The sequence below is a fragment of the Poecilia reticulata genome, chromosome 3 (assembly GCF_904066995.2).
Source record: "Poecilia reticulata chromosome 3, P_reticulata-male-v2, whole genome shotgun sequence".
In the NCBI taxonomy this organism is placed as follows: Eukaryota; Metazoa; Chordata; class Actinopteri; order Cyprinodontiformes; family Poeciliidae; genus Poecilia; species Poecilia reticulata.
In genome coordinates, this window is record NC_088832.1 from 25,975,219 (window position 1) to 26,003,217 (window position 27,999).

Genomic DNA, 27,999 nt, shown 5'->3' on the forward strand with positions numbered 1-27,999 from the left:
ATCATTCAGGTGTAACAGAGAAAAGTCTGCCATTTCTAGAAATCTATCTTATTGAATAAAGAAAAAGGAATGTTCCCAAAAACATATTGACTTATCAAAGAATGATCAATTTTCCATCTTAGGCCTTTAATGATTTTTAATTGTGCGACAGAAAGTTAGTCGTATCTGCTATCACATGTTATACCAATAAATGTTACAGTTTATGGGTGTAAAATGACAAATTGTTATAGCCACACTAAAATGTTTGTAGTATAAACACTTTTGTATGCACATTTCCATGCTGCAGTCATTTTTAAAGATAACAAATTTTGTCTTTATCTATGTTAATTGTAGATAAAATAACCACAATGCAAACTCAAACCAACTTCCAGTCTATAGACCCTATTTTCAAACTCCCACATTGAGTGTACTAAAGCAAAACATTATTGTTCAGTTCGAATGTCGAGGTCAAACTTAAAAGCACAAACAGACGCCCAGAGACATTTCGCCCCCTGAGAAAAAACAGATTTATTAACAAGAGGTAATCAGGAAAGAGTACACTTTTATACAAAACTGGAAATACTACTCAAGCTGTTGAAATAGACTGAAAGATAATTCTCATGTCACTGGGTATTGCTCACTGCAAACATCTGGTGTTCCTGTTGGAGGATACGGATTGAAGGGTGCAAAGGCAGGGTTTAAATACAATACACATACCATTCTGTATATATATATATATATATATATATATATATATATATATATATATATATATATATATATATTTGATCTGAACACATAAAAGTGGTACATGCCTGCCACTTAAGCTTTAGGTGTCTCTCTATATAAAGCCTGTAAAAAATACATATAAATATTTCAAGAAGCACAATAATACTACAGTGTAGCTCCGGCTAACACGTTGGAATAGGATGTAGTACACTAATGTTGCCTTAAACATTTGTTTCAAAGTGGCGTAGACAGGAGAGTAATTATAGCATTTAACAATCATAAGGATAACACATTTCCAGGGATGTGTCTTTGAACACATTGCATGTTAGGAAATGCATCAGACCGTCTGTACATTATACGGTATGCAGTCAATTTATTTTATTGGCAAATTGTAGAACAAAGAAGTTTAAATACTTTTGTGGAATATAATCCATTTCATGATTAAGGCAAAATCATAATGCACTAACAAAAGAGGATTTTACCAGAAAGACTGCACTTTCTGTGTCTGAATATTGAAGCTGAGAATTTTAACTTCTGTAAGTGGCTCAAAATCTGTTACATTTGCTACATACATTGCCTGGTGCTTATACTATATATACATGACGCTCCCCACCAGGGGAATAAAGTAAGCAAAGCATTAAAAAACAAAAATCCAAAACTATAAAGAAACTTTTTGTTTCTCTGTAATCTTTTCTTACACGTTAATCAGCCAGTGGTTACATAAAACAGATTGTGATTCAACTTTCGCTACTGCCTTAGTCCCACTTTTCCCTCTAATCAGCTGAGAACAACAGCTTTAAAGCATTTCAAAATTAATATAAATTAACAGTCATGCATTAGTAGTTTTAAAACTACATAATACATCACATACTTTCCTAGAACTCAGAAATCCTTTCCCAGTACCTAAACATTATTTTCCTAAGCTTACCAGGAACTCTCTAGAACTTTAGTAAAGTAACCAAAATTTAAAGAAGTAAGTGGGAAAATCCAGTAATTTGGAATTTCCATGAACATTACAGGAAGAAATCTTGTAAGTTTTAGAAAGTAAACTGTCTAAATTCCAAAATGTACCTGTTAGCTTCTGAAAAGTACCCAGAATTTTTTTTCCAGTAAATTCCGAGGAGGTTCCAAGAAAGCACTTTGAAAGTTCAAGGAAAGTAATTAGTTTGTTCCAAAAAACCTCCAGTAAGGTACTAAGTATGTTCTAAAAGATAACATTTAAAATTTGTAAAGTCCTGTCTATGTCCAGAAAGTACAATATGGCTGAAACATCAGTCAATATTGATAATTAATGATTAGGTTTTTTTTGTTGTTGTTGTTATTGTTTTAAGTATGTGAAATACTCCCTAACTGGTGGCATAGCCTTTTTTTTTATGTCTTTTGTTACTTTTAAGCACTTTTAAACATTGGTGAAACCATAAACTGCTGCTGCACAACAGGTAGTTGCTAGGTAAGCAAAGAGTGAGTGAGTTAGTTGATGCCACTCACTTGTATCGCTGGAAGTGAAATGTTCAGCAGTTAAAGCCTTTCCTCCGCATACATACCCCAGAATGCTGTGCAGTGAAATTAGCGAACACTGAATTGGACGTACTACCTATTGATATTAATCATGTGTTTATAACAATATGTATTGCTTTTGAGTTATCGTCCAGAAAGTATGTGGTAACTTTGGCGAAAAAACCAAAAAGTTCCATAAAAACCTATTAAAAGTGCCTGGTAAGTCCCAGGAATGTAACTACTAAGTTACAAGAAACATATTTCTGGGAAGTAGCCTCTAATTTCTAAGAAGCTGAAGGACAATAACTGCCAAGTTCTGAGAAAGTACCTAGTACTTGCAGGGGAGTAACCTCAAAGTTCCAGGAAAGTCTCTTGTATTTTCCAGAAAGTGACCTTTGAGCTCAGGCTTAGTAAGTAGTAAGGTCCTAGAAAGCACCTGCTCAGTTTTAGGAAAGTCAGTATGATGTTTGGTCAAAGTTCCAGCAAAGTGTTTATTGAGTTTGGAAAATGAATCTTTAAGTTCTGGGAAAGTAACCTCTAAGTTTGCTACTTTGTTGACTGTTATATGCAGTGTCACGTTCAACGTGGACTGCTATCTTAAGAATCCACGTACAATCTGTGATTGTACAGCCACTTGAAAATCACATTTGTGTGATTTTTGACAAGTTGAATAATTTTGTAACAGGAACTTTCATGAAGCCGAGTTCCCGCAGACTCTTGACTTCCTACAAAGTGCCGTTTTCTCATGAATGAGAAATTTGTGTTACACTCCAGTTGCCCATTTAGATATACTAAAATATCAAGTCTGTAAACACTCCTTTCTATCTGCTCTCTAGTGCAAAATAAACAGGTCATAAATTAGCATTTAAGACAATATAGAACATATAAATACTTTATAACTATAGAAATAAAACCTCTGTGGGCTTCTATTCGGTCTCTAATAACAATAATACACAGAATTCATTAGGAAGCAAATACAAGGAGGGCACAGCCTATTGTGTCTAATACAAATAATGATAAATATACACGTTGAAACCTTCTTTAAAGTCTCTATCTGATCATCATGACATAATTTCTCTTCACGATGAAGTTTTGGGCTCAATTCTCAGAGAAGCTTCATACAGGCTCTCCTCGTCCATCACTGTGCTGTTGTCCAGCAGGTACTTTGCCACCTGCAGCAACAAAAAGCACATACATAGTACACTGAAAGGAATTTGTTTAACTTTTAGGCTCTTCCTTTGGAATGGACATTTGATGAAAGAATAATTGTGGTTGAGAAATCACTTTTCTTTGCAACTTGGACAGTTGCATCAGAAGGTCAAACAAACTAAAACTAAATTAAAAGGCTAGCATTTTCTTATTTGTGACAGGAGTCCATTAGGAAGACAAATAAAGCATACCTGCATGTTTATTATGACAAATGCTTTTAAGTAGACATTTCTTTGAAATTTTCTTGTGAAGAAATGAACATACATTGAACTATATAATGTAGTAGTAGAGTCATTTGTGTCATTTTGAATCTTGTTGATGTCCCATTTTGAGATTAAAGTCAAAGGATGAGGAGAAAGAAGATTAACTTGAAGAAAAAGTTGCCATTTTAGAGAATATGTATATATATATATATATATATATATATATATATGTATGTATATATATATATATATGTATATATATATATATAATTTTTTTATTTTTTTTAGAAATAGTTTAAAGCAAACTTAAAACTTTGTTAAAATATATCTTAAGAATTAAGTCAAAATATCAAAATGTATTTACACATAAGACAAAAATAAAAAAAGCAAAGAAAGAAGCTGCAATGGTGAGAACAAAAAAGCATCAATTATTAAATCAACCCACTGGATCAGTCATTAGCATTTTGTCTTTTTAGAATATTACTTCTATTTTAGTTTGATATTTTGACTTTATTTGTGAAATAATATGTCACATTTTCCCCACATTTATCTTGATATTATCTTCTTCACTTGTTAAACTGTTACTTATGTAACAGTTATGTTACTATGGTTCTTAGAAATGTTTATGCCTAGATCATTTTAATAAATGTCTGCCTAATAGTGACAGTTACTTTTTTTCATTCAGGTGAATATTTTTTTTAAAAAATGAGATAAATGATAATGATCAATTTATTTTATGTTTAATCGTTTCTGTTTTCTCACCTTAGGCTGAAAATCTATCTTGTAAGCAGTTTGCTGAAATTGTCGGATCTCTCTGATGATGTGCGAAATCTGGAGGCAAATGGAACAGCTTTGTGTCATTTTGAACCATCTTATAGCAAATTGTTATTGTAAAATTAAAGGGCTTCGCCTCAAATGTAAATGATATGACAATTTTTGTCTACCATTCTCATCTTGGAGAAGTTGACCAGGTTGTCCTCTGTGTAGTTTGGTGTTCCCTCTTCAATGAAGGCCAAGTCAGTCAGATACATTCCCAGGTAAGGAACACATGGAGGGTCACAGCTGAGAAGAGTGCACAGGTCACAGAAAGAGACGGATGTAAAACAAAACCAAAAAAACTAAAAAGTTCAACAAAGCGATACAAATAGACAAATACTTACTTTTTCAAAGCCTCCCTTAGGTTTTTGAAGCGGCCCTCTGACGACACCAGCTTCTGCAGCTTGTCGATCACAGTTTTTGTCTAGAAAGTGAATCACAGCTAACTTGTTACCACCTGTAAGATCTCTTTGAACTCAGATTTTTTTATGTTATTTTCTAAGATGATTTTTAATATGTTGTATCTATTTATTACACTGTTATCTTTCTAGAAGTTTTCTTTTTGCCATTTTATTAAAACTACATTAATTTGTCACATGAGTTGAGGAATATTTTTCAGCTTGAATAATTCATACGCTAAAGTTAGGAGGAACCCCTGACAACAATGAGATACGAATCAGAAAGTCTCCAAAAAACTAAGAAAAGGCAAAAGATACTGAACAGACACACATGTTGTACCTGCTTGGACACTTTTAGCCAGGTCCTCTTGAGGCGGAAGATGGAGCTCCGGTTGAGCGAGGACGTGATCTCCAAAACGGCGTTGTAGTTGTGGAGGCAGCGGCAAATGTCCGCCACAGCCACCCACTTCTCAATCACAGCCACCCTCATGTTGACATCATCCCAGTGAAGGATCTCTGAGGCGATCCTGTTACTGATCTAAAAAAGAAACACACACATACACATCTAATAATGCTTTTGATTCTGGCTAATGGGTAACGAAATTAGCAAATTCAGTGTCGCAGAAAAATTTCATATTGTAAATAGTATATAACACAAATGCACAAGCCACAGTGATCACACAGCCTTGACAGGATCGTGAAAGAAAAGACACACAAGATTGTAGACTGTGGCCAGAGTCAGTGGAAATCAAAATGTGAGTCTGAAGTGACTGTGAAGAGGCACAGAATCTGATTTACTTGATGTTCAGATTTTAGAGAAATTCATGCCTCGATCTGGAAAGCTTTCTGGAGAGCCTGATTTCAGATTCTAGCAGTACCTGGCACCCGCTTACACAACCAAAAGTGCTAATGCCTACGTTAATAACCATGGTATTATTGACCAGCGAACTCACCTGCCCTAAACCCGTAGAGAATTTAGGGATTATTGTTAAGAGAAGGACAAAATAAACCATATGCAGAACTGCACATAAACTGAAGGATGCTATTAAAGTAACCTTGGCTTTTTAACACCACGGCAGTCTGTGGCAGAATCTAAATAATAGAATACATTTTTTGTCATCAAATTACTAACATAAATACATGTTTTAATGACATTCTATTTAATAAGATCACTTATAAATATATAAAGAAGGACGTTATCACATACATCATTAAAATGCTTGGTTGTTTTCATTATGTATGGTGTCCTCTCATTTTTGTCGTTCTTCATCCAGCCTTGTCCAAAGAACTCCCTATAGAAGAAACACGTGTCACAAAAAGAATATTAAAACACAATATTCGTTCAGCATCAAGTGAACTCTGTGCATTCTTCAATCTCCCTTTGCTAAAAGTAGTTCTTGTCTTGTTTCTATTCAAAAGTTTGCACGTAGGCTACTCACTCATAAGGGATAACTTTAAAGACCAGGTGGTCCAGCATTGTGAGTTGCTCAGCAATCTCCAAGGCAGAATGGTTCTCAAAAGGTTCAGTCTTACTTTCTTCCATAGCCTAAACACACACACACACACGCACACACACAACCAAGTCATTATTAATCCTAAAGCAGTAATCATAGCTAAACAACCGTCTGGCGGATTCAAAGAGATTTCTCACGCCTACCATCTGGGTGATCTCCTCAATGCTGGCCTGGCTGTCTCCAGGATCCTCCTGAGTGAGAGTCCTGCATGCAAATAAAAGTGACGCCTGCTTCAGCAATTTCTTCAAAGAGGATTTAGTTTTTATACAACAACTTAAGAGCTACTCAGCATTCCTGCATGTTAAAAGATTTAGTCACACCACAACAACAAGACTGACTTTACCCCGCCGGTTCGTTAACACTGTCCTTTTTTTCAGAATGGGGTTTGCCTTTTTTTCTGCTCTCTGTGTCTTTGCAGTTACTGTCCAGGAACATTTAACCCATGATTTCCAACTAAGCTATTCATTATGTGAACAAATCTTTCTATGTTCTTTCAAAAATGTTCTTTTCTACACCGTTCTTTCACAGAGATTCATCGCATATGACAATGCATCTGATCATGCAGTGAAGAAAGGAAAACCAACCTGATAATGTTGGCAGCTGCTTTTCTTTCCTGTGTCAGGAGCTCTGGGTCATGCATCACCTCCTCCAGGAAGCCAATTACCCGCATCTTCAGCTCTGTGTTCAGCTCAAAGTCCTGTGGAAACACACAAGAACGACCACAGTGTTATTACACAGGTCTTATTGTACTGCTTCAAAAACAGAAGGAAAAAAAAAAGAAAAGAAAGGGGTCAAAGTTCACCTGTGAGTGTTTGGACACCCAGTGACGCAGCACATTCAGGACTCTATTTGTAGCAGCTCTGCGAATAACAAACTCTTTGTCTCCGTTCCTCTGATCTGTAGGAAAACCTGGAATCCGGGTTAATACAGTTGGATTTCTTTTTCTTAAATAACCTGCTCCTGCACTAATGCCTCACTAATTTGCTTCTGCTGCAGCTAAAAAACTGCTCCTTAAACGTAGGACAAGAAATATAAACATTGTTTTGGTTCAAACTTTTTTGAACCTCCCAAAATGTCAGGATGTAATAAAGCCACATACATTTATTCACCCTAAATGTCACAGAAAATGAAAATAAAAACAATCGTGAAACAGATGAAAATGTTTCCCTACAAGTAAAATAGTTGGAAATAAATAAAGATTTGAGATGTTTACAAAACAATCCAGTGGAATTTATTTAATTAATTTCCTTGTTGTGCTCAGAAGTTGATATTCCCACAGACGCCTACAACATGAAGCTTAGTGTCAAAATTCACTTTAGGGTCTCAACCATTTATTTTATAAAGTATATATTGTTTTATTTCTAAATAAAAGCAGAAGTAGCTGCAACATTTTGATATACTGGGCTCAGCCTTTTTCACACAGGTTTAAATTATGCATACAAGCTCAAATTGATAGATATTTCCCTCATAAATTTAGTCTTTCAGCAAGTTGTGGTCTGCTCTTCTACACATTGTTGGAATAATTCTACTAAAGTATTCATCTCTGTACATTTATTGTGCATTATTGCTTAATGTCTACCTGTTTTTCCATTATTTGGAATCACTGCTTTGATGCCACTTATGTTCAACCATGTATTTGTTGGTTTGTGGGGATGTTGAAGGTAGTCGCTCTTCTGTCTTTTTTCAAAGCACCAGTTGCCATGACAACAAGAAAGCCCCAACCATCACACCACCACCACCATCCCTGAGAGTCAATCTGATATTTTTAGTGTTTTAAAAAAATCTTTTGTTTTACCATACAGCTTTTCTCCGGTGGGACTACCCAAAGTGCTTCTTGTTAAATTTAAGAAGAGGGGGTTTTGTTCTTGGTCAGCACCCAGCATCGTTTTCAGTATCCAAGTGCTTCAGACAGTGTTGTAGAAGCAGCTCTGCCAGCCAATTACGGTATGTTACTGACCTGTGCTGGCGAGGGACATACGGCGGTACTTTTCCTTGGTCGGCGTTCCTTCATTGGCACCAGCTGTGGCGATGGCAAAGGCCGAGGCAGCGGATAGGGCACTGCGGTTATTCTCAAGCTCCCGGCAGGATGACACCACCATGCCATTGTTGAAGGAAAACAGGGAAAACTCTAAATATGGGAACATTAAAATTGCAAACATTTAATTTATTGAAAAAACACAAACACACACACACACACACAAATATATATTACACCAAAGAAGGTTTTCTCTAAGGAGAAAATTTTAGCCCCTTTAATTTTAGGCTGTATAATCAAACTGTTGACCGTTGGAGGGCAACCACGAGCTGAAACCGATGTAGAACAGTGTGTCCTGCATCTCACGGCAATGACGGTGAACGCTCCACTGTGCCTGCCTCTCTGCCTCCCTCCATTACTCACTTCTTCCCCCCTCTGCCTTCCTCCGTTCAGCCGGGGGCGGTATAGAAGAACACGCACATCGTTGCTAAGGTACAAGGTTTCCTTCCACCTACTCACACAAGGCACTGGCTTCCCTTATATCCAGCAACGTGGGAAGAGAACACACTGGGGATGGATTGTGCTTGACTACCTACGGGGTGGATGCTCCCTCGCTATATGACATGGGGAGGGCCAGGATGCCGTGGGTGGTTTTTATCAAGACCTTATTTGGCTGTACCTGTCTTTCTCTTTCTCCAAAACAAAAAGAAGTTTGTTCCAAGTTTGCTGATGCTATCTTTATTTACTTTGCGCAGCTAGAAAAAGTGGTGCTGCCTTTTTAGTCTTGTCGCATTAGATGACATTAAAATCAGACTTTTTACACTGCGCATCAAATCAGGAACCTGAAATTTGAGGTATTAACTGTATCTGATACAACTTTTTTTCTCAGATTTTGAAAAAATCAGCCCTTTAATGTTGCACATTGCAGTTAAATTATCTTGCAGAAGCAGTTATATTCTTGAAATGTTCAAATTTTATCTCATTACAATCTCAAGCTCAAACATGATTTTTTTGTTTTTTTTTTGCTTTCATGTGATAGATGAAGTGGAAGAAAAATCAAGTTGGGAAATATGAGGATTCACTAAAGAAGCATAAAATGGCCAAGGTAACTCTGGAGGATAGGCAAAGACCCACAGCAGCTCAGATGTAACAATCTGTAGACGGGACAGACTGTCCCTGTCAACAGATTGTTCTAGTCTTCTACTCAAGTATCTTTTAAAGTTTGCCAAAAGCCATGCAGGAGATACTGCAAACATGTGGAAGAAAGTACTCTGGACAAATGAGAGAACAATTTAACATTATTCCCATGGCGAAACAGGGTGGTGGCATCATTATGCTGTGGGAATATTTTTCTTCACAGGAGAAGTTAATTGGAAGATGGACTGAGCTAGGGCTACTCTGGACGAAAATCTATTAGCGCCTTCACAGAACTTGAGACATTGGTGTATTTCTACAGTAAATCAAAGCATACATGTGTGTTAGAATGGCCCAGTCAAAGCCCACGCTTAAATAAAATGGAGAATATGTGGCAATATTTCCCATATGACTGACATTTAGGTATCTGTTAAAGAGTAGTTTTCTATATGTTCTTTCTATATATGTGGACATTGTAGAGACAATGTTGAGCTGGTTGAGTTCAAAGACGAACAAGCTCAAGAATAGGAAGAGCTTAACGGTGATAAGCTGCACTCTACCTGAGTTTTTTGACTTGACATTCTTGGGTGTCGACGGTGACTTGGGAGGAGACATTTCTGATTCTGCCTCATCACTCTGACTCTGCTCTTCATCGCATTCCTCTCTGACAGACCGATCTGGATCCAGAATTCAAAGGGGAGTACAAATAAAAGGAAGAGCACAAAATGTGAAGAGAGGAAAAGGAAACAACACGATAAAATCACAACTAAAATGACCTTGATAAAATGACCTTGAACAACTCTGTTGATATCTAAAAACAATCCTCCCTGAACTCAAACAGCCCAAATGGGAAACTACACTCAAAAAATTGAATCCGGCAGCAGTTCTGACCTTGCTTGCCAGGGACGGACTCTTCAGCTTTTCCCTCAGATTTGGACTCTCCCTCGTCAGGGATTTTGCTGGCCATTGTGCTGGACACGTAGAGCTTGTTAATGTCAAGTGTGGTCTTGCTGAAGGGTGACATGGTTGTGTGCATGCTTGCATAGCCATTGGGAGAGCAGCTGAGTGCTGCAAGGTCCAGGGCCTTGCCCCCAGTGATGATGGGGATGTTGAGTGAAAGTTTGCGTCGGCGGTTCGGAGAGGAATTCTTGGTGATGGAGAGAGGAGGCGGCGAGGAGAACTTGCGGCTGGCACGTGGCGACGTGGGTGGCTCACCGTAAAGGAGTTTGTTGTTCTGGCTGCTGGCAAAGAAGAGCTCCAACGAGCTGCAGGAAACGGGGAGAGACAGAGACAGGTGACCACAGACAAAGGGTGAATTGTTAGATTTTAAACTTCGGTTTGAAGACAAGATGATCTCAATAGGAGAGTGAAACAACAATGGCTATAATGGGGCGGCACTAGGTGTCAGAAGAAGACAAGGAACCACGAGGCTCCTTGGGAGCTCCTGCCTCTTTTATTTAAGCTACTTTGTTTAAGACAGCATCCTCCTTGCTCTGAGAGCCACCCCCTTGAAGGCCTATAAATAGCATGTCAAGTGACAGTGTGGGAGGCACGGGTGCTGCCAACAGCAACCAGCCCAGGGGAGGCCCACAGAGACATGGGGATAGAGAAGCGGAGAGAAAGGGGAGCCAAATAAAAAAAGAGGGAAAGAGAGAGGAAGAGACTGGGCTTCAGTAATAACACAAGACAAGCAAGGCTGAAAACAGAGAGGGAGGGCACCAGAGGGGGAGCAACATAGTTGATATGGATTCCACCACAGCGCAGGCTGCTGGCTGCGAGTGGGCGAATGGGAAGTCTCCAGCCCTGTATGATGCTAGCTGCAGTCATAGCGTGTCTCCGTGTCGAAATTTAAGAAACACTTCAACGAGGAGATTAGAGGGGAAAGCATTTGAAACGATGAGACCGAGTGGGGTAGAGGAAAGGTGAGAGAGAAGTGAACTGAAAAGAAGATGAAATGAAACTAAAAAGTCAAGAGCGTAAAAGAGTGCAAAAAGAGGCAAAGACTGCATGCTTTTTGACCAGAAAACAAGAGGGGGAATGTGACAAAAAGGAAGAAGGAGGAGGAGGAGAAGAAGAGAGCAGGGTGCAAAACACCAACATCAATATTTAATATCATGGAGCTGTTGCAGATGATGGGGAAGACAGGAGAGAGGGGGGAGAGGGTGGGGTCCTGCAGCAGAGTAGAAGGTTGCCATGGTGACAGCGCTGCAGTGAGAGGGATGGTCAGACTCACGGAAAGAAAAATAAAAGCAAGAGAACAGCAAAGGGTAAGACGGGGAATGGGAGAAAGGAGAGGGAAGAACCGGGAAGACACAGGATCCAATTAACTGTGATGGCGGAGAGAAGGTGTGCTGCCGTGACCTCTCACTGCCTCCGCCTCAGTCCCTCCTCAGCCGGACTGGGCATGGTAGCATGATGAGGTTTCTCACAGACAGTCCATGTGAGAGCAAAGGCTAATTCAGTCACTGGGGAAGTCCCACCTCTTCACTGCAGCATTACAGCGCCGCTACTGCATCCTCAGGTGGAAGAGTAAGGGAATCTCAAACGGTGAACAATGGCCAAGTAAACCAAGTAAGAGTTCAATGTAGCCAAACCGTACGCTTTCTCCAAGTTCGACCAAATAAAAGGCGACGTGTATAAACCTGATGCAAAAATCCAAACAATGTAAAAGTGTGCAGTGAAGTTTGAGTCTGATTTATTTGCCCTGATTATAAGATAAATAGGAATTCATCTTGTGAAGTTAATAATGATGTACAGTAGGGGGTGGTGTGGGGTCTGGCAAAGGGAGCTGAGGCTATGCCTTCCTTTTTGCTGCCGCCCAGTTTAACGTGCCACCTCTAGTGAAACTTTCTATAAATTACTCTGATCTTGTAGCTTTCACTCAAATAATGCCAGGATAAATTTTACTAGTCTCCTTAGGTAAAAAAAAAAACAAAACAAAAAAAACAAGTCTTAAAGTAGGCTGGATGAGGAAAGTGGAAATAGTCTTCAATAGATTTTTCTTTAATCTATTTAAAAGATGTAAAATTGTTAAGAGGCTACACTAAAAGTCAGTTACAAACTTTTTATAAAAGGTGCAATTGGGCATTCCTCTACCACACACGTGTTGATACACATTACTAGAAGACGGAAGAACACCAGTGTCAAATGTTTATTCTACATGAAACACAAATAATCACTACGACATGTTTTAGTGTGTTGTGGACTCTGCATACACTGAGGAACACAATTAATCGCTTGAAAATCCAAGAGAACAAATTGTCCAAAGTCCAAGCAAAGATTCAACCCAGAAATCTATGTGAAGTAATAATGTAAGCTGCACTTCCTGCATGTCACCACCTGCTAAAAATTGTTTATAAAATTATGTTCCCTGAAACCCACAACCAATGCCACCCCATTTTTATGCATTAAGTACCTTTAAAGCTGAGCAGTGAACACACAGAGCTGAGATTCTATTATCTGGCAAAGATGATAGAGTCTTTGCCAGTAACTTAAAATGTACTTTGGAGTAATCCTACATACCGTGCAGGGATGGCACTGATTGGTTTCTTGTAGATGGTGATGAGCTTGTCCAGGACTATGTCCGCACTGGTGAAGACGCGGTATGAGTGAAGGAAGGTATTGAGGAAGTCAATGGAGAGAAAGCGTAAGTCGATCAGCCTCTCCAACAGGCGCTCCACACTGGCGTAGCGGATCTGCAGTACCTTGCATGAGTTCATCATCTTGCTGAAGCGAATGTCGACATCATCACAGTACAAGCTGGTATCTGACCTATAGAGCATTAGATATTATTAGAGGGAGGAAATGTTGCTCTCTTGGCTCACGTTCCCTGCATTAATGCTACCCAATTTTCGGGAGAGCTTCTAGATCCATGTATGAATTTCCTATTTTTATTCATAGATGTTTATTTCCCCAAAAAGGAGAGAGAGATTTCACTGCTGTACATAATGTAAAAGCAGACTGCATTTTCTACAAAGTTTTAGAAAAAACATATCTTGTTTATTCTACCAGAAATTGACACGATTTCAATTGGTTAAAAGCACAACCTTAATCACCCAAGGCTTTTGGAAAATGCAAATGATATCTTTTACATCAGGGATGCTTTATTTAGCTTAATTTTATTGTTTTATGTGTATTTGATTTAATGCTTGACTTTAAGGCTTTCAGTTAAAACTGGACAGCATAAGATTAATTTGTAATAGTCAAGAAAAACACACCTAGGTCTTAACTGATATTGAATGAAATTCACCTTAACTATGAAGGTCTTTTATAGCCGTAGAGAAAATATAATTGCTTTGGTGAAAAACCTAAATGAACCAGCTAATTATCTTAATTAAAAAATGATAAACTCTTAAAAAATTAAAAACAATGTACTTACTGTATATTTATATATGCATGCTCTTGAAAACTAGAAAGTTCAACTGGGAAACAATAAAGTTTTATGTCATATTTGTTTTTTTGACCAAGAAAAGTACAATGACATTAAACATAAAAGAAGAGATACATGAATATTTTCAAAATACGGTGATTTACAGCCGTTGATCAGATCAGATTTTGCACTCCTAGTTAACAAATTCTTTGTGCTCTGGTCATTTTTTATCTAACCCTAACGTCAGTCTTTGACTTTGTGTTTGTACCATATATGTGCATTGTCATGCACATGACTCTTACTTAATCATCTGTGGCACTGTGACTTTACTGTTTTCCTCAAAGGCGTTCATCATTAGACCGTTGCAGCGGATGTTGTCGATGCACTGCAAGACAGAAAGTAAACATCTTCATGTTACTGTCTGTCAACATGAAGATGCAGAAATACAGAAACTTTTTGATGCTGCGGGTCTCTTTGCTTCCTCTTGACCAACGATGCAAAAGAGTCGCTGATTTATGATGGACTTTTCTTCCCTGATTGCATCCTTGTTTGACTTTCAAGTCTCCATAAACAAAGAGTTTTGAGGATGCTGATTAAACATGCCCACGAATAGGCAAACTGTTCTCGCTCCTTGTTTAGCCCCCCCAGGTTGATTAATATTTATGCACCTTGAGGGGAAACCTACCTGACTTATGTCACTTGTCCATGCTGACTTCTCCTGTCGTGATGATGCTACAAGGATGACAGTGTAAGGTTGGCCTTCCTTGGGCTCCACCATAACTTTAAAGTCCAGATGCTCTGCATCCTGGCCGCTTCGCTCCCCTTTGGCTGCAGTTCAACAAACCAGCAGGTCAAAAAATGTTAGAAGCCTTGCAATGGCAACTATTGCTGCAAAAGGTTTAACCTGAAAACTAAGCGTGTCCTAACAATGGATAATTACTGACTGTACTCTTTATGACTCACTTGATCTATTAGAACTTGGCTAGAAAACAATACATTTGAAAAACCTCCTGAAGTGTTGTGACGAACATGATGTTCTACTATTAAAATTCACAAAATAGTTTGTTTCTTATGCACCCTCGGCTTTCACTATGTAGAATAAAGCTGCATGCAATAAACACAATTCTACTATAGACATGCAAGTTCTTACAAAAATAAACTTAAACTTTAAATTTGATCATATTTTGTCACATTGCAGCCCAAAACATTTACAGATTTTACTGAAATTATAGCATCTGTGTTTTTCCCCATGCATATGCATTGTGATTACCTTGTTTAAAAAGATAAGATTGGATAAACCAGAAATAGTAACTTACACTCATCGTCTGTTCCCTCAGGCTCCTCCATCAGGGTAGAGTCTATGAGAGACACCACTCCATTCTATGATAGGATTGACAGGCCACAGGTAAAAGTTTTTTCGTACATTTTAAACCCTTCCTGAAGATTAGTAATGAAGTATCTTAATTTGATTGACAGCATGAACAGATTTTGGTCTGTGCTGTGGGCTCTAAACACATGGAAGTCACTTTCTAAACTCCAAATCAATACCCGACTTACTTAATCTGTATTTTGTTTCTCTAGTTTTAGACCTTTATAAGTGCAAACCATGTTTTACCTTTGTGATGTGAAGTTTTCCTCCTGATCCTCGGGTACAAATGATGAGATGTTTGGAGAACAGGAAGCATTGTCTCTCCCCTTCCTTCTTCAAAGACAGAGAACCCAGGCGGCCTCTTGTGATTTTCCCTTTTTCACTCATTGGCACCTGAATTAGAGAACCTGTCCAAACATACACATACATCAAATTATGCAACATTAACATGCAAATATTCTAACCTTTTCTACATTATTCATTCATTATTATTTGATTTACCAGGCTTTCAGTAGTTTTTTTCTGTGTTTCAAGTTGTTGTGTGCAGTGTGTATGTTTTCTATTTTGGATTATTTATTTATTAATCAGAATCAGTGCTTCAAGCTAGCAATCAAACCTCCCTTACCTTGTCTCACAAATGTTTGGCTGGTGTCAAGCAACACTTCACAACCCTCGACAATCATGCGCTCGATGGCCAGGTTCTTCCTGATGTTCTCTGTTTCACTCACCTCATCATGCATGATTCTAAAAGGAACAACAAATACTCATGCATCTCATTGGATTGCAATATCCAAATCTAATTTATTTCAGAAATTACATTTTAAAAATGAAACTCACACCATATATTTTACTGATTACACAAAGAGTGATATTTTACAGGAATTAATTTATATTTAATTGTAATAAAATGGCCATATTGTGGCTTGGACAACGACTGACTTGACTTTTTGTCCAGCAGATTCATTAACACCCTTCACAAGGAGGCTTAGCCACAAAAAGTTATTGCTAGAGAATGTTGTTGTTCACAGGCTACTGTTTATTTAAGTTCAGAATGCTGAACATTCAGTGGAAGGAAAAAGTGAGATGAAAAAAATACACAAGCAACATTAGGTTGTTGCAGCTTTGAAAGGATTGTGACAAAAACTCCAATAAAGAGTTTTTTAAGTGACTTTGACCTCCTTGGCATAGCGTCCAAACCAGTTGCATCTCATTAAGTGACTTAGCGAGGTATAACTAGAAAATAGGCACCTTAGTCTACACGCTGTACATCTTTGAATTGTCTCAATGAATCTGGAGTCAGTCATTATTTGAATTGTAGATTTTCTCAAAAGAAGACGGACAACAAATAACTCTACCTTGACAATTCTTCCAGTTTTGACTTGGCATAGTCTAAACTGTTTCTTTCCACATGCTCATGAGGAGTATGAGCCAGTAACTCATGCAATGTCAAGATGTAGCGAGGGATCTGAAAAGACGAAGGAAATATGTTTCAGTTTAGTCTGACTTTTAGCATGTTCCTTGAATTAAAACATTCTACCAATTAAAGTACCAGTAACTCAGTTTAACCAGTTCCAAATAAATTAAGCAGCCATCAAGTGTATAAAAAGGTACATCTCAGAATGATTGATGTGCTTGTGATGAAGTTTGAAAACCTCCTCTAATGCCAGTTTGTTGGAGAAGCTGTCAGGTGAATTGGTAACAAACATCTCTTCACTCATTTTTAGCATACTAGCATACAGTCACAGATTAAAAAGGAAAGATGTGGCTTTTTTTAACACGGCTCTGTTGGTTGCTTGAACTGTGATAGATCGCACAAAATATCAGAAAAATGCTCCATCTGTGTTTTTAGTGTCTTCCAACGGGCAACAAGTGTTTAATTTTGTTTAATTTCAAAACTAAGCTAATTTGCCACTAATACTCAATTGAAGTCTTTTTAAAATTGTGTGTATTTTTTTTTCTTTTATGTTTTTTCCCCCTCATGCTGCAAAAGTGAATTTTACCTGGAACATGGGGTAAGTGAGGAATGTCTCCAGCGTCCTTTCCTCACAGTCAGGCTTGGACTCGTACTGCTTCAGCAGTTTATCAAAGTCTCTGTTCTGCTTGCAGTGGGCCAGGATCTGCAAACTGTACTGATGGTTCCTCACAAATTCTTGATAGATGTTCAGCATGGGCAGCAGGATGTCAAACAGGTCAGCTGAAAATGAAAACATGGAAATAGAAGTTCCAAAGATTGCTAGAACTTTAACACTTTTTTGTCACATCTCACACACATTCACTATTTATCCAGTTCCCTTCACTCTGATATCCATAAATAAAGACCAGTTGCCTTCAGAAGTTACCTTATAAGTAACTTCTTCATGTGTTTAATTTAATTTCAATATACATACACTCTATAACTAAGAGAGAACTATGAAGACTGAGGAACAAAGGAGATAGTTCAAAGATAAAGTTGGGGAGAATTAACAGCATTATTAGGATAAATACACAATATCCTAAGCTTTGAATATTAAAAGACTATGATGCAACTGCATCCAACAGGTTGCTGTCTGCTTAAATTAAAAGAATGGGCAAGAAAAGCACTGACAGAAGTAGTTTAGAAGCTTTTTAAGAACTACAGAGAACCGCAACTCAGGCAGCATCGTACCATGGAGATACTTTGTGGAAACAGTTATTTCTAGTTTTTAAGTCTGCATACATCCATATAGAGGTAAAGAGTCATAGAGTCTCTCAGTGTCTTACCCAATACCAGTGTTGGCCAGCTGGCTATCCTGGCCTTCAGGCCCTGGTAGAAGATCTGGTGGAGGAACATGATGGTCTCACTAAGAAAAGATGCAGACAAACAGGTAAATGCTTATTAAGTAAAACACTTTTGATTTCTCTTTCTCTTGGTGATGAAATGACTAAAAGAGAATTAGGAGCAACCTGTTGAGGAAGATGCTGCTGACGTCATCGTGGGTGATAGGGGGTTTCTTGGAGCTGGCTGCCATGCGGAGCGGCCGCAGGAAGTTGTTGACCAAGATGTGGAGCTGCTGGACGTACTCAGCTTCTGCCTCCAGCATGCTGAACACCACCTGGTTTCTCTTCCGCATGCTTTCGGCGTGGGGGGAACGGATGTAGTCCTGGATGATGGTTTTCCACTTCCTGCGGCAAATCCAACCTCGCAAAAAACTCTGCACCTGAGAGAGAAAAGTATTGCATAAGGGTTGATTGGCATGCAACTTCAAATACATGATATATAAATTCACATTACTTTAGTTATAAGTTTAATTATATATATATATATATATATATATATATATATATATATATATATATATATATATATATATATATATATATATATATATAGATGCAATTTTGCAAATAGCACTCGTGCTTATTTGCTCCTTCAAAAAAAGGTTTTAAAAATTTACTATTTTCAACATCATTTTTCTAAGTGCACTGGCTTTAATGACTGTGTTAATTGAGCATTGTGCAGCATGATATTAAGTTTGGGACTTACCTAATACCACAAACATATAGAAAATAATCAAGATTTTAAGTTCATTGTTTTACATCTGCTTGATGTTCAACTAGTTATTCAATTTGCCTATTTTAAATTAAAACACATTTACGAACTTACAAGTTAAAGTGTTTCTGGCACACTCTGTCTAACTCTCTCCACTAGTTAAAATAAGGTTAGGCATGTGCAATATGGAGGAATTTTTGTTCAATACAATTTTAAAAACTCATATTTGCCTAAGCTGTTGATCTTTTCCCCTCCCTAACTATATGAATTTACACTTGTTTTTTTTCCATCTGACTAACTATGAATCTTCTTCCGCCTTAAAAATTGTATCACTGAACAGCTGCATGTTACCTTCTTGATCTTCTTGATCTCTGTGTCATCCTCGCTGGGGGGCACCTCTGGGTTTGACTGGATCTTTTCATTATCCCTCAGAATCCCAGAAATCTAAAAAAATTAAGGGAGACATTAACTAATTTAAAAAGGTTGGGAAGAACTCTGTTTAGTGTTTTATGTCCTGTTCTACATTTCTGACATGATTACAAAAATGTGGGTAAGGCATTTTATTTTTTTTTAATACTTCAACAGTTTGAACTTTTTAAAATCAGCAACCAGCTCTTAACTTCATTTTTAAGAAACTAAATCTTAGTTACATTGTTTTGAAGTTTTGCCTTTACAGATTTCTTCTGACTGCATTTTTGTCCAACTGGAACTTTTCAGATCCTCAAGATGAATGAATGAGTGTGAATGGGTGAATGACTGCTCTGAAGTCCTCAGGACTTGATAAAGTGCAAAACAAGAACAAGCCATTTACCATTTACATTTTTATTATTCAGATTTATTTGTCTGATATTGCATTTCTTTTGATAATCTGAAAAAAAAGAATGTCAAAAACCAAAGCCAGGATAAATTATTAAATGAAAGTTTCAATACAACAATTTATTCCAAAATAATAAAATATTTCCAGGGAAGATCTTTTTTTTCCAAGGAATCTGAGTTTTTATTTCAATCATACAAAATGTTCTAACTATTTGGGAAGATTATTAAAAAATTTTTGTGCTGCAAAATGAACTTTGATTAACTTTCTTTTGGTTTATTATTTAATTTAGAGGCCTACGGAATGCAAACACTGCATTAATATAACGTTTGGCATACGTTATTTAAGCTTGCTACATTCACTCTCTCAGCACTCAGCATATGAATATGAAAACTTTTGATAAAGAACTCATAATAAGCAACATCCATTACGGGTGAATACTCTGGCCATGAAAAGGGAGAAAGCAGATTTTTATTTTGTAGTGCACCCTGTAGTATCATGAACAACAAAAGCTGACTCATGCATATTGAAAACGCTGGATTCAATTGAAACCTCCATTAGCACTTTAAAGAGAAACACATTTGATCTAGTTTAGGCTGAATAATGAGGATACAAAACATTCAACAGTATAATAGAGTCTCTAGGGGGCACTGCAAGCTACCACTCATCATGAATTCATAACACTACGGTTTGAAATCTGTGTCAGGACCTTTGTCCTGTGAACACTTTGTGCTCTCTGCCTCATTACTTTTAGTCGCATTGTTACTCTCACTCTGCCCACTGTGTACCGTGCAATTAAACAAATACAGACATACGCAAGCATAAGTTTGACAAATGAAATTAGGAGGCAGCTTACCTCAGATTTCAGCCTTTCTATCTCGATTTCCCCGTCCTCTATCTGTTGTCGAAGTTGCTTGGCTACAGTTTTCTCTGTTTCCACTATCTGGAGCAGATGAAGATACTTCTGCATGAGGGTCTCATGCTCTGTGGCCAGATTTCTGTAACTGTAAAAGCACACACATCCAACCATTGTGAGCGACACATCAATGCATTTTGCACTGGATTTTTTTAAATACTCCTAAAGACAAAAGCAGACATGCGGTCAGAAGGCAAGACAAATTTATTTGTAAAGCACAAATTAAAGACAAGATGATTCAAAGGAATAACGTTACAATGACATTCAATATCAAGAAACATATCATAAGGAACAACAACACGAACATTTGTTGTTTACGAGAACGAGGCTGTAAACGGTGGCATTTCCAGTCCTGATTTAGAGAACCTAATGTTTTTGAATATCACAGATTTGGAATTGATTTTGTTTAGTATCTTTCCTCTCTGATTTCACTATGGTTTACGTTTATGTCTTATTGGGTGAGTGGCATCCATGTTTTAAAAGTGCTACATAAATAAAACCCAAATTCAAGTAAATGTAAGTGAAAGAACTAAAGTTGAAACCTGCATATTTAAGAACAAAACCACAAACTTTTGTCGTCTCTGTATTAAGCTGGGATGAAATTGTGATGTGTTATTCACACTTTTGGGAGTGACTGTGACTCTGTGGGAAGAGTAGCTGATTGGTTCCATCCCAGTTTCTTTCTGACCACATGTTGATGTTCCTGGAAAACACACTTAACCAGTGGTAGAATTTCAATGTAAAATATTACATACGTTAATGCTATTTACTTTTTGACCTTAATGGACGTTGGTCATGTTGAGAGCATCAGCAAACCTTTGGTGGAATATGTGGAGGTACTCCATAACCCGAGCTACAGGGAGTATATAGTATGTTCTGAGATGTGTCAAACACAAAGAAGGATGTATTACATGTTATATTTCACGTGAAAGAAAAATAAAGGTGTTGCATTTTGGAAAACTGGTTTATATCTTCATACATTTGTTAATCACTTTCACAGAACAAGTTATTCATCTTTTAAAGAATACACAGAAACAGTAATTATATAGATATACAATAGATTTTTACACCAAACACTTGTTCCTCTCCTTGTTGTTTACTATATTACTACAGGTCAGCTTGCCCCTTTACAGTCACTGCTGCTGCATCGACTGACCACTAATCAATATAATCTTGACTGAGTTCAATCCATTGACCTTTTGCTCAGCAAATGCTACCTGTCAACATTTGAGGACTGCTTTCATTACACTGCTGTTCCAAATTCCCATCAAAGCTGTTTCTCTCATTATATTGCTTCATCAATACTATTGCACCTTCGGCACTATGCTCATAAAATATACACAGTTCAGCTGAACTAATATTTACCTGACACACACCACAGGATTCCTGATAAAAAATAAATAAATTGTAATCCTAAATGAGGGGAAATTGCGGACAAGTTCATTTGTAAATATATTTTAGGTTTAGGGTTTACAGAACAAGGGCATAAGGTGGTCAATTTAATTTGGTTACTGTTTACATTCATCAGCAGGTACTGATGAATGTATCTATAGCAGGTACATAATATTTTAAGTTTAAGTCATTCCATATGTGTTTGTGAAAAGGTTTTCTTCCTGGCAAACTTGTCCAAACTGGAAGACACTTTCTCTTAAAATGACATGTGAGAACTTGAAAGGTTCCTGGCAATCAGTTTTGAGTCTAAAATAGTGATGGACCACAGCTTCACACACCGACATGAGTCAAGTTTTGCTGCAATTTATTCAAAGTTGCTGATTCAGGTGGAGGGTAGTGTGTGTAACTTACCTGGCTTGTGTGATGGCAGCCACCCATTCATCGCAGTCTTTGACATCTTCTGTGCGCAGCTCCAAAGGCTTCTGGTTCTCATGACTGAAAGTGACGGTGAAGTAGAACTGGAAAATACAAAGGATGGCAGAAAGCTAAAAAGTTAGCTTGCAAAAATGAAAAAAATAAAATAAAAGCTGTATTTAACTATTCTCAGGTGAAACTTACTGAATGGAGAACAGTTAACTTTCAAGATGAAAACATTTATTTAGTGGGTAAAACACTCACATCTAACAATGTTTGATTCTATTTGGAAAGTCAGTTTCATTATTGTTTCACCGACTTTTTGGGATAATTTTTCTGACTCATTTTCAGTATTCTGGCAGACACAATGAGATGTTGAATAAAAATTATTTGTGGTTTAATAATTTCATGTGATCCAGAAAAGTTCTCAGGCTCCTTGGGAAGCAAGCAAAATTCTTGAAGCATTTAATGAACTCCACACATTTACATTTGTGATGGTAGGGCAGAAAAATGTCTTTGTTTTCTTGACACGCCTCTGAAACAACTGCTTGGCCTGTAAATCACATAAAATTGCTGTTATGGAGAACTGATGATGCCATGATTCTTTTTAAAAGTTTTGTACCTCCTTTGTAATTTACACCTAGCCTCAGTTCAGTAAAGCAATTATTGTGAAATAACAGCTACTAAAAAACTGACCAATTTAAAAAGATAAAGCATAAATAATTTTTTTTTTTAAAAAGCTGCAGTTAAATTTGTTTCAAAGAGATTATTACGGGTATCAACAAGAGGGCAGCAACTGCTTTTGTTAAAAATAATTAAGTCCTAACATTGGATTTCAAGTAAAGTTACTCAAACTAAACATTGAATTTCAAAAAAAGAAAAAAAAGAAAGAAATGTGCATTTAAAATCTGAATTCCTTTTAAGTCTTCATACAAATATACAAATTATACAATCAACTTTGCCTGCACCTCTGTGTGTGTGTGTGAATGAGCAGAAGGTAGAAAAGGTCACAGGAGGTTCACGATAAAATATGTGTGTTGTGTTTGTGTAGCCTCACCTATGAATTAACAGCCTCCAGGCTTTAGCCATTTTGTTTTGTTTGTTCTATTGATTTGCCAGTGACATAAACACTCTCTCCTTCACTGCAATTTGCAACCGTATAGGTTCACTTATAGCAATTATTTTAATGTGCATTATGTTGAACTGTTTTCTAAAAGGCTCATGGGATAAAGTGGTGGTCATAGCACAAATATTAGAAATAGCCTATCTGCAGTCAAAAAGCGTCAAATTATATAACAGTGATGCATCGTAAACAGACCCCCACAAATCCAATATATTGGATTTGTTTTCGTTTTTTTTTTTTTTTTTTTTTCTTTCCCTTTAAAATGTGAGAGAGCACTCATTGGTGAAGGAGAGTAATGTTCCATATTTCCTGATGAGCAGCAGAACAGGCCCTCGTCAATAATGTGCTTCCCATCTCGCCTCCTGTGAGCTGGTGCGTCAAACCTTTTAGGCGGATAAATTTAACTATGCATCGCTAAATTATTGTTTGTTGTGGTAAAATGAGACAACGTTGAAAGAAGGAAGTATTTACTGAAAATGCTCATAGAAAGTTAGAATTATCTAAGGAAGAAAGAAAAACGTCTTGGAATACTCATATCTGGTTTTTTTGTACTATTTCGAAATAAATTGTGCTTGTTTTGTTTGTTTGCACAAAGCAGTTCTTGTTCACAAGGCACAAACATCAGTAGCACTTCTAACTCGGGAGAGCATATTCTTTGATAAAAAGTGTCAACAAAGCAACATTTAAATGATTGATTAGACGGTAGAGAGTGGGTATAAATGATAAAAAGATATTTATTAAGATCTAAAGTAAACAACAACAAAAAAAGCATAGCCCACCATTTGAGCAACTAAGGTGACCTGAATCTTATTTTTCATACACCGGTGTTTTCTATGCTCACTAAATGGAGCACAATGCTAAGAAATATTGTTGCACATTTCGTTGGCCCCCTTCAAATGCACTTTTTCAGATGCAAATACAGGTTGCCATGGTAACTGTGGGCTTAAACGTAGCTCGCCTTCTAAATGAGGAATAAGAACATTTAAAAAGTAGAACACTCCAAAGAATACAATGAGAACGCAGAGACAGACGGGTAGGAAGGGAGGGAGGGAGAGATCATTTTGCCTTTTATAAGGAGTGCTGGGCTATAAAAAGCAGCGTAGCCCTGCGAAGTGGCAGTTGGCTTGGCATCTATCCGCTGCATTGTCCCTCTCCCTGACACACACAGATAAGATCCAGCAACCCTCCCGGCTATCCCTCCTGCAGTTTCGACACGCACGCACACACACACAATACATGGACACAAGGCTCACTACAAAAAAAAAAAAGGTGAAACCTGCTTTAATCTTTAACAGGTTTAATGTCAGGAGGGGTACAGTAGCGTCCCCTCCGATGACCTCTGCAGTCTGCTCATCGACTCCGCTGTCACCCTCTGTTTTTATCAGAGAGGTGGAAAAGGAAAAGGGAATCTGTATGCTCAAAGACACATGGAACATCGATTACCGTAGTCTTTTTGTGTCCTTGTTTCACCTGTTCCATGGAGCCGATGGGCTTTATAGATTGACCCTGGTTGGTACATGCAGTACTATACAGGGAGACTTCAAGATGTTCGCATGTGATTGGATGACGACGGAAAGAAAACCAAAAAAAAAAAGAAGTACATTTATTCCTAACATAACATATAGGGAAACACAAGCTGAACTGCGTTACGCTAACTGAAGGCTTTCCAAATCAGTTAATCTACTGCTGAAATAAATTCACTGAAGCAGTCTGCATGAACGGCTGTTGTCATAGATGTCACTCGGTACACATTTCATGCATGACAACAGGCTATGCCTGGCCAAAAATAATATTCAACAAACAGCCAACACATGTGCTTGTCTGCAGATATTTATAATCTCAAAATACTACTAATATTCCTTTAGTAGCAACTTCTGACTGCTCATATGGATCATTGCATCAAATTTGACATAAATCTGAAAGAATAAGCAAGAGGACGTGATGTTCAGCACCTCGGACAGAGACAAAAACTCACGACTCCTCCAGTTACTGTTCTTGTTCATGTTTCCATTATGCAGAACTGTGTGTGTTTGCACGTGTGTGTGTGTGTGTGTGTGTGTGTGTGTGTGTGTGTGTGTGTGTGTGCGTGTGCGTGCGCGTGCGTGTGTGTGTGTGTGTGTGTGTGTGTGTGTGTGGGTGTGTGTGTGTGTGTGTGCGTGCGTGCGTGCGTGCGTGCGTGCGTGCGTGCGTGCGTGCGTGCGTGTGTGTGTGTGTGTGTGTGTGTGTGGCAGTGATGGTTTGAGGGTTTTAGGATATCTCTAAAGTGTAATCCAAATACCCCTAAGCCATCACTTTTGACACACAGACTTCTGCATAGGAAACAATTTTGTCTCTCCTTGAATATATGTGTATATATATATATTAATATGGCAAATTAATATGCCATATTTTAAGGCCAATTAAAGAGAGTTTTTTAAATTAATGATCTGGAAATTCACAGCTTTTTATGTAAAGAATAGAGCGACTGTAAAATTAGAAAATGCCAGTAAAAACCTATGTATATTTAAATTTTGAGCGCAATATTCCAAAAACACCTAATCCTCAACCCCAAGAGAATCACAACAAAAGCAAACTTTAAGAGGCTGCATAACACCGCCATCTTTGTTTTGTGGTTTACTAAAACAGTTTGAGTCAGTTTGTTGTTTTTAGGTGTTGATTGACTACAAAACAATGGTTGCAAGGAAGTTTTTTTTTTTTCTGAACAGGTGTCATTTCAAAGAAATGTCTTACGTTCAGTGGAGAAGACCTGAAAACCTTGAAGCTGATGTGAAAGTGGAGCAGACAGAACACCAAAACAATCTAGTCCATGAATACACCTACTAATGTATCTCCTAGTCTTTCAGTTTTAAGTACAAATTTCTGTAAATTTGTACTTAAATTTAAGTTTTTTTTTTGACATTTTTTTTCATTGTCTTCTTTTTATCTCAAGTAAAGTACTTTGTATTGCGCTCGTTTAATGTAAGTGTTTAAAAATACAGACTGACTAAGCTAATTATATGCACGCACATATAATTATGAGCGTGTTAGCAAAAAATTAAAGTGCATATATCATTGAAAAAAAATCACTTATTCCGTCGAACAACATGAAAATAGGGAAAAAAAATAATTGATTGTCTTTATCTTCTGTTTTAGATGAAAGCTAAAGAGACCGCAGCTGGATTTCAGGTGATTGCTGACGTATAGCTCATAGCCGGTTTGTCACTTCTCTATTGGATGCCAGTGTTTAATTCCTCCATCAACAGTCAGATTCCATTGAATGAAACAAAAATGTTTTCGAAACTAGTTCTAAAAAAATAAAAAATAAAAAAAAAAATCGAAGAAAACAACTCAAAGTGGGCATGTTAAGAGGCAAACAGGGAGCCTAACCCGACACGGTTAGGTTGTCGTCCCCTGCTGTCGTTAGCACCTCATGATAATGAGGCAGCTATCAAATGGACCGCCGCTATAAAGCGGGAAGATACAGTTGCCAAGGTAGGATGCTATTAATATCAAGACGGAGAATTAGATCAATACGTCAAAACGCCAAGCAAAAGGAGCAGTTCTCGTCCGCAAGCCGGACGAGAAAACTTAAGTTGCGTTTGGACGCAACTTAAGTTTTCGTTTCAAACAACAGTTGATTTCCCTAAAAATGTTTTTTTTTTTTTTTTTTTTGCGTGTTTCGGAATGCTTTAAAGACGAAAGTTATGAAAAGAGATGCAACTGAAAAAAATGGACATCCAACTTGGATGTTTGCGTCATCACTGCTAAGTTTAAACAAATTGCTGCTTGAACAGATTGTTTTAGTGCAGAATTGACACGAACAATCTGTCTGGATGACGCAGTTACGTAAACCCACGTCAAGTGAGCCAAAATTGCAATTGCTTGCGTGATACTGTTCGTATAATAATAAATAATACAACGGTGTTTGCGGTTTAGTCGGTGGAACTGCTGAAATTATCTGAAAAAAAAAGAAAAAGTTTAAAGGTAGCAAAACAAACCCATCCAAACTCTTATTCCTCCGATCAGTCTCCTACCTGCTTCTCTAAGCATTCCTTCGCTGACAGAGACGGTTTCGGTGACGGAGCCCGGTCACAGACGCATCCCTCCAACAGGTACAGTCCGGAGGGACGTGAGCTGGACTCGTTCTCGAAATAAAACATCATATTCTGCAACAGGGCGAACCACTTCGAGTGCCATTTTGTGTTGTCTGAGCTTTTCTTACTCAAGAAGCCTCGCCTCGTCCCGTCCTTCTTCGCCAAAAGGGCCAAATAGGTGATGTGGCCATCGTTGAGTCTCATCCCTTTCTGCATTTTGGCTGGGAATCCGTGAGGCTCGCCTGCGGATTCTTACATCTTTCTTCAGACTCTGTTCCTCCGAAGCACAGTCAGACTTGGTGGGCACCTTCAGCCCGCTCCCGAGTTCCCCTCATCGCTCCTTTCCCCCCCCCCAAAAAAAAACTGTGGCGCTGAAGTGGGGGAACAAGATGCGCGCTCAGAGTCACAGAGGCGCATCCACACCGCTCGAAGCTCTCCACGCTGCGGGCATACTACGGAGGACCCGACGCCGTGTCAGAGCAGCCCTGCCGAGCGCTCATGATGAGGCACTGAGCTGCCCGCGTGCACGAGAGCGCGCGCGCGCGCGCGCACACTTAGCATCCTGCC

General features: G+C 38.0%; 1 protein-coding gene across 1 annotated transcript; it reads right to left on the reverse strand.

The window, feature by feature from the left end:
* Positions 1–488: 488 nt before the first annotated feature.
* LOC103462737 (ras-specific guanine nucleotide-releasing factor 1-like) lies at positions 489–27,973 on the reverse strand. Its single transcript, XM_081605365.1, has 27 exons — positions 27,373–27,973; positions 22,234–22,340; positions 20,371–20,518; positions 19,052–19,144; positions 18,115–18,368; positions 17,932–18,011; positions 17,193–17,386; positions 16,548–16,657; positions 15,818–15,936; positions 15,439–15,599; positions 15,140–15,203; positions 14,509–14,651; positions 14,126–14,208; positions 12,977–13,225; positions 10,346–10,719; positions 10,015–10,131; positions 8,303–8,473; positions 7,148–7,254; positions 6,930–7,042; positions 6,489–6,549; positions 6,271–6,377; positions 6,039–6,123; positions 5,172–5,369; positions 4,778–4,857; positions 4,562–4,679; positions 4,380–4,448; positions 489–3,377 (listed from the first exon to the last, which is right to left on the reverse strand). The coding sequence occupies exons 1-27, from the start codon at positions 27,646–27,648 to the stop codon at positions 3,285–3,287; spliced, it is 3,774 nt and encodes a 1,257-aa protein (XP_081461491.1). The 5' UTR covers positions 27,649–27,973; the 3' UTR covers positions 489–3,284.
* Between the last annotated feature and the right edge of the window lie 26 nt (positions 27,974–27,999).

What these genes read in the sequence shown, in the direction of transcription:
- LOC103462737 (XM_081605365.1), bottom strand. Translation starts at nt 27,648, where the DNA reads ATGCAGAAAGGGATGAGACTCAACGATGGCCACATCACCTATTTGGCC. An exon ending in GCTGCCATCACACAAGCCAG is followed by an intron (nt 20,519 to 22,233) that starts GTAAGTTACACA and finishes GTGCTTTTACAG; the next exon opens with TTACAGAAATCTGGCCACAG. An exon ending in ACTTCTCCAAGATGAGAATG is followed by an intron (nt 4,449 to 4,561) that starts GTAGACAAAAAT and finishes ATTTGCCTCCAG; the next exon opens with ATTTCGCACATCATCAGAGA.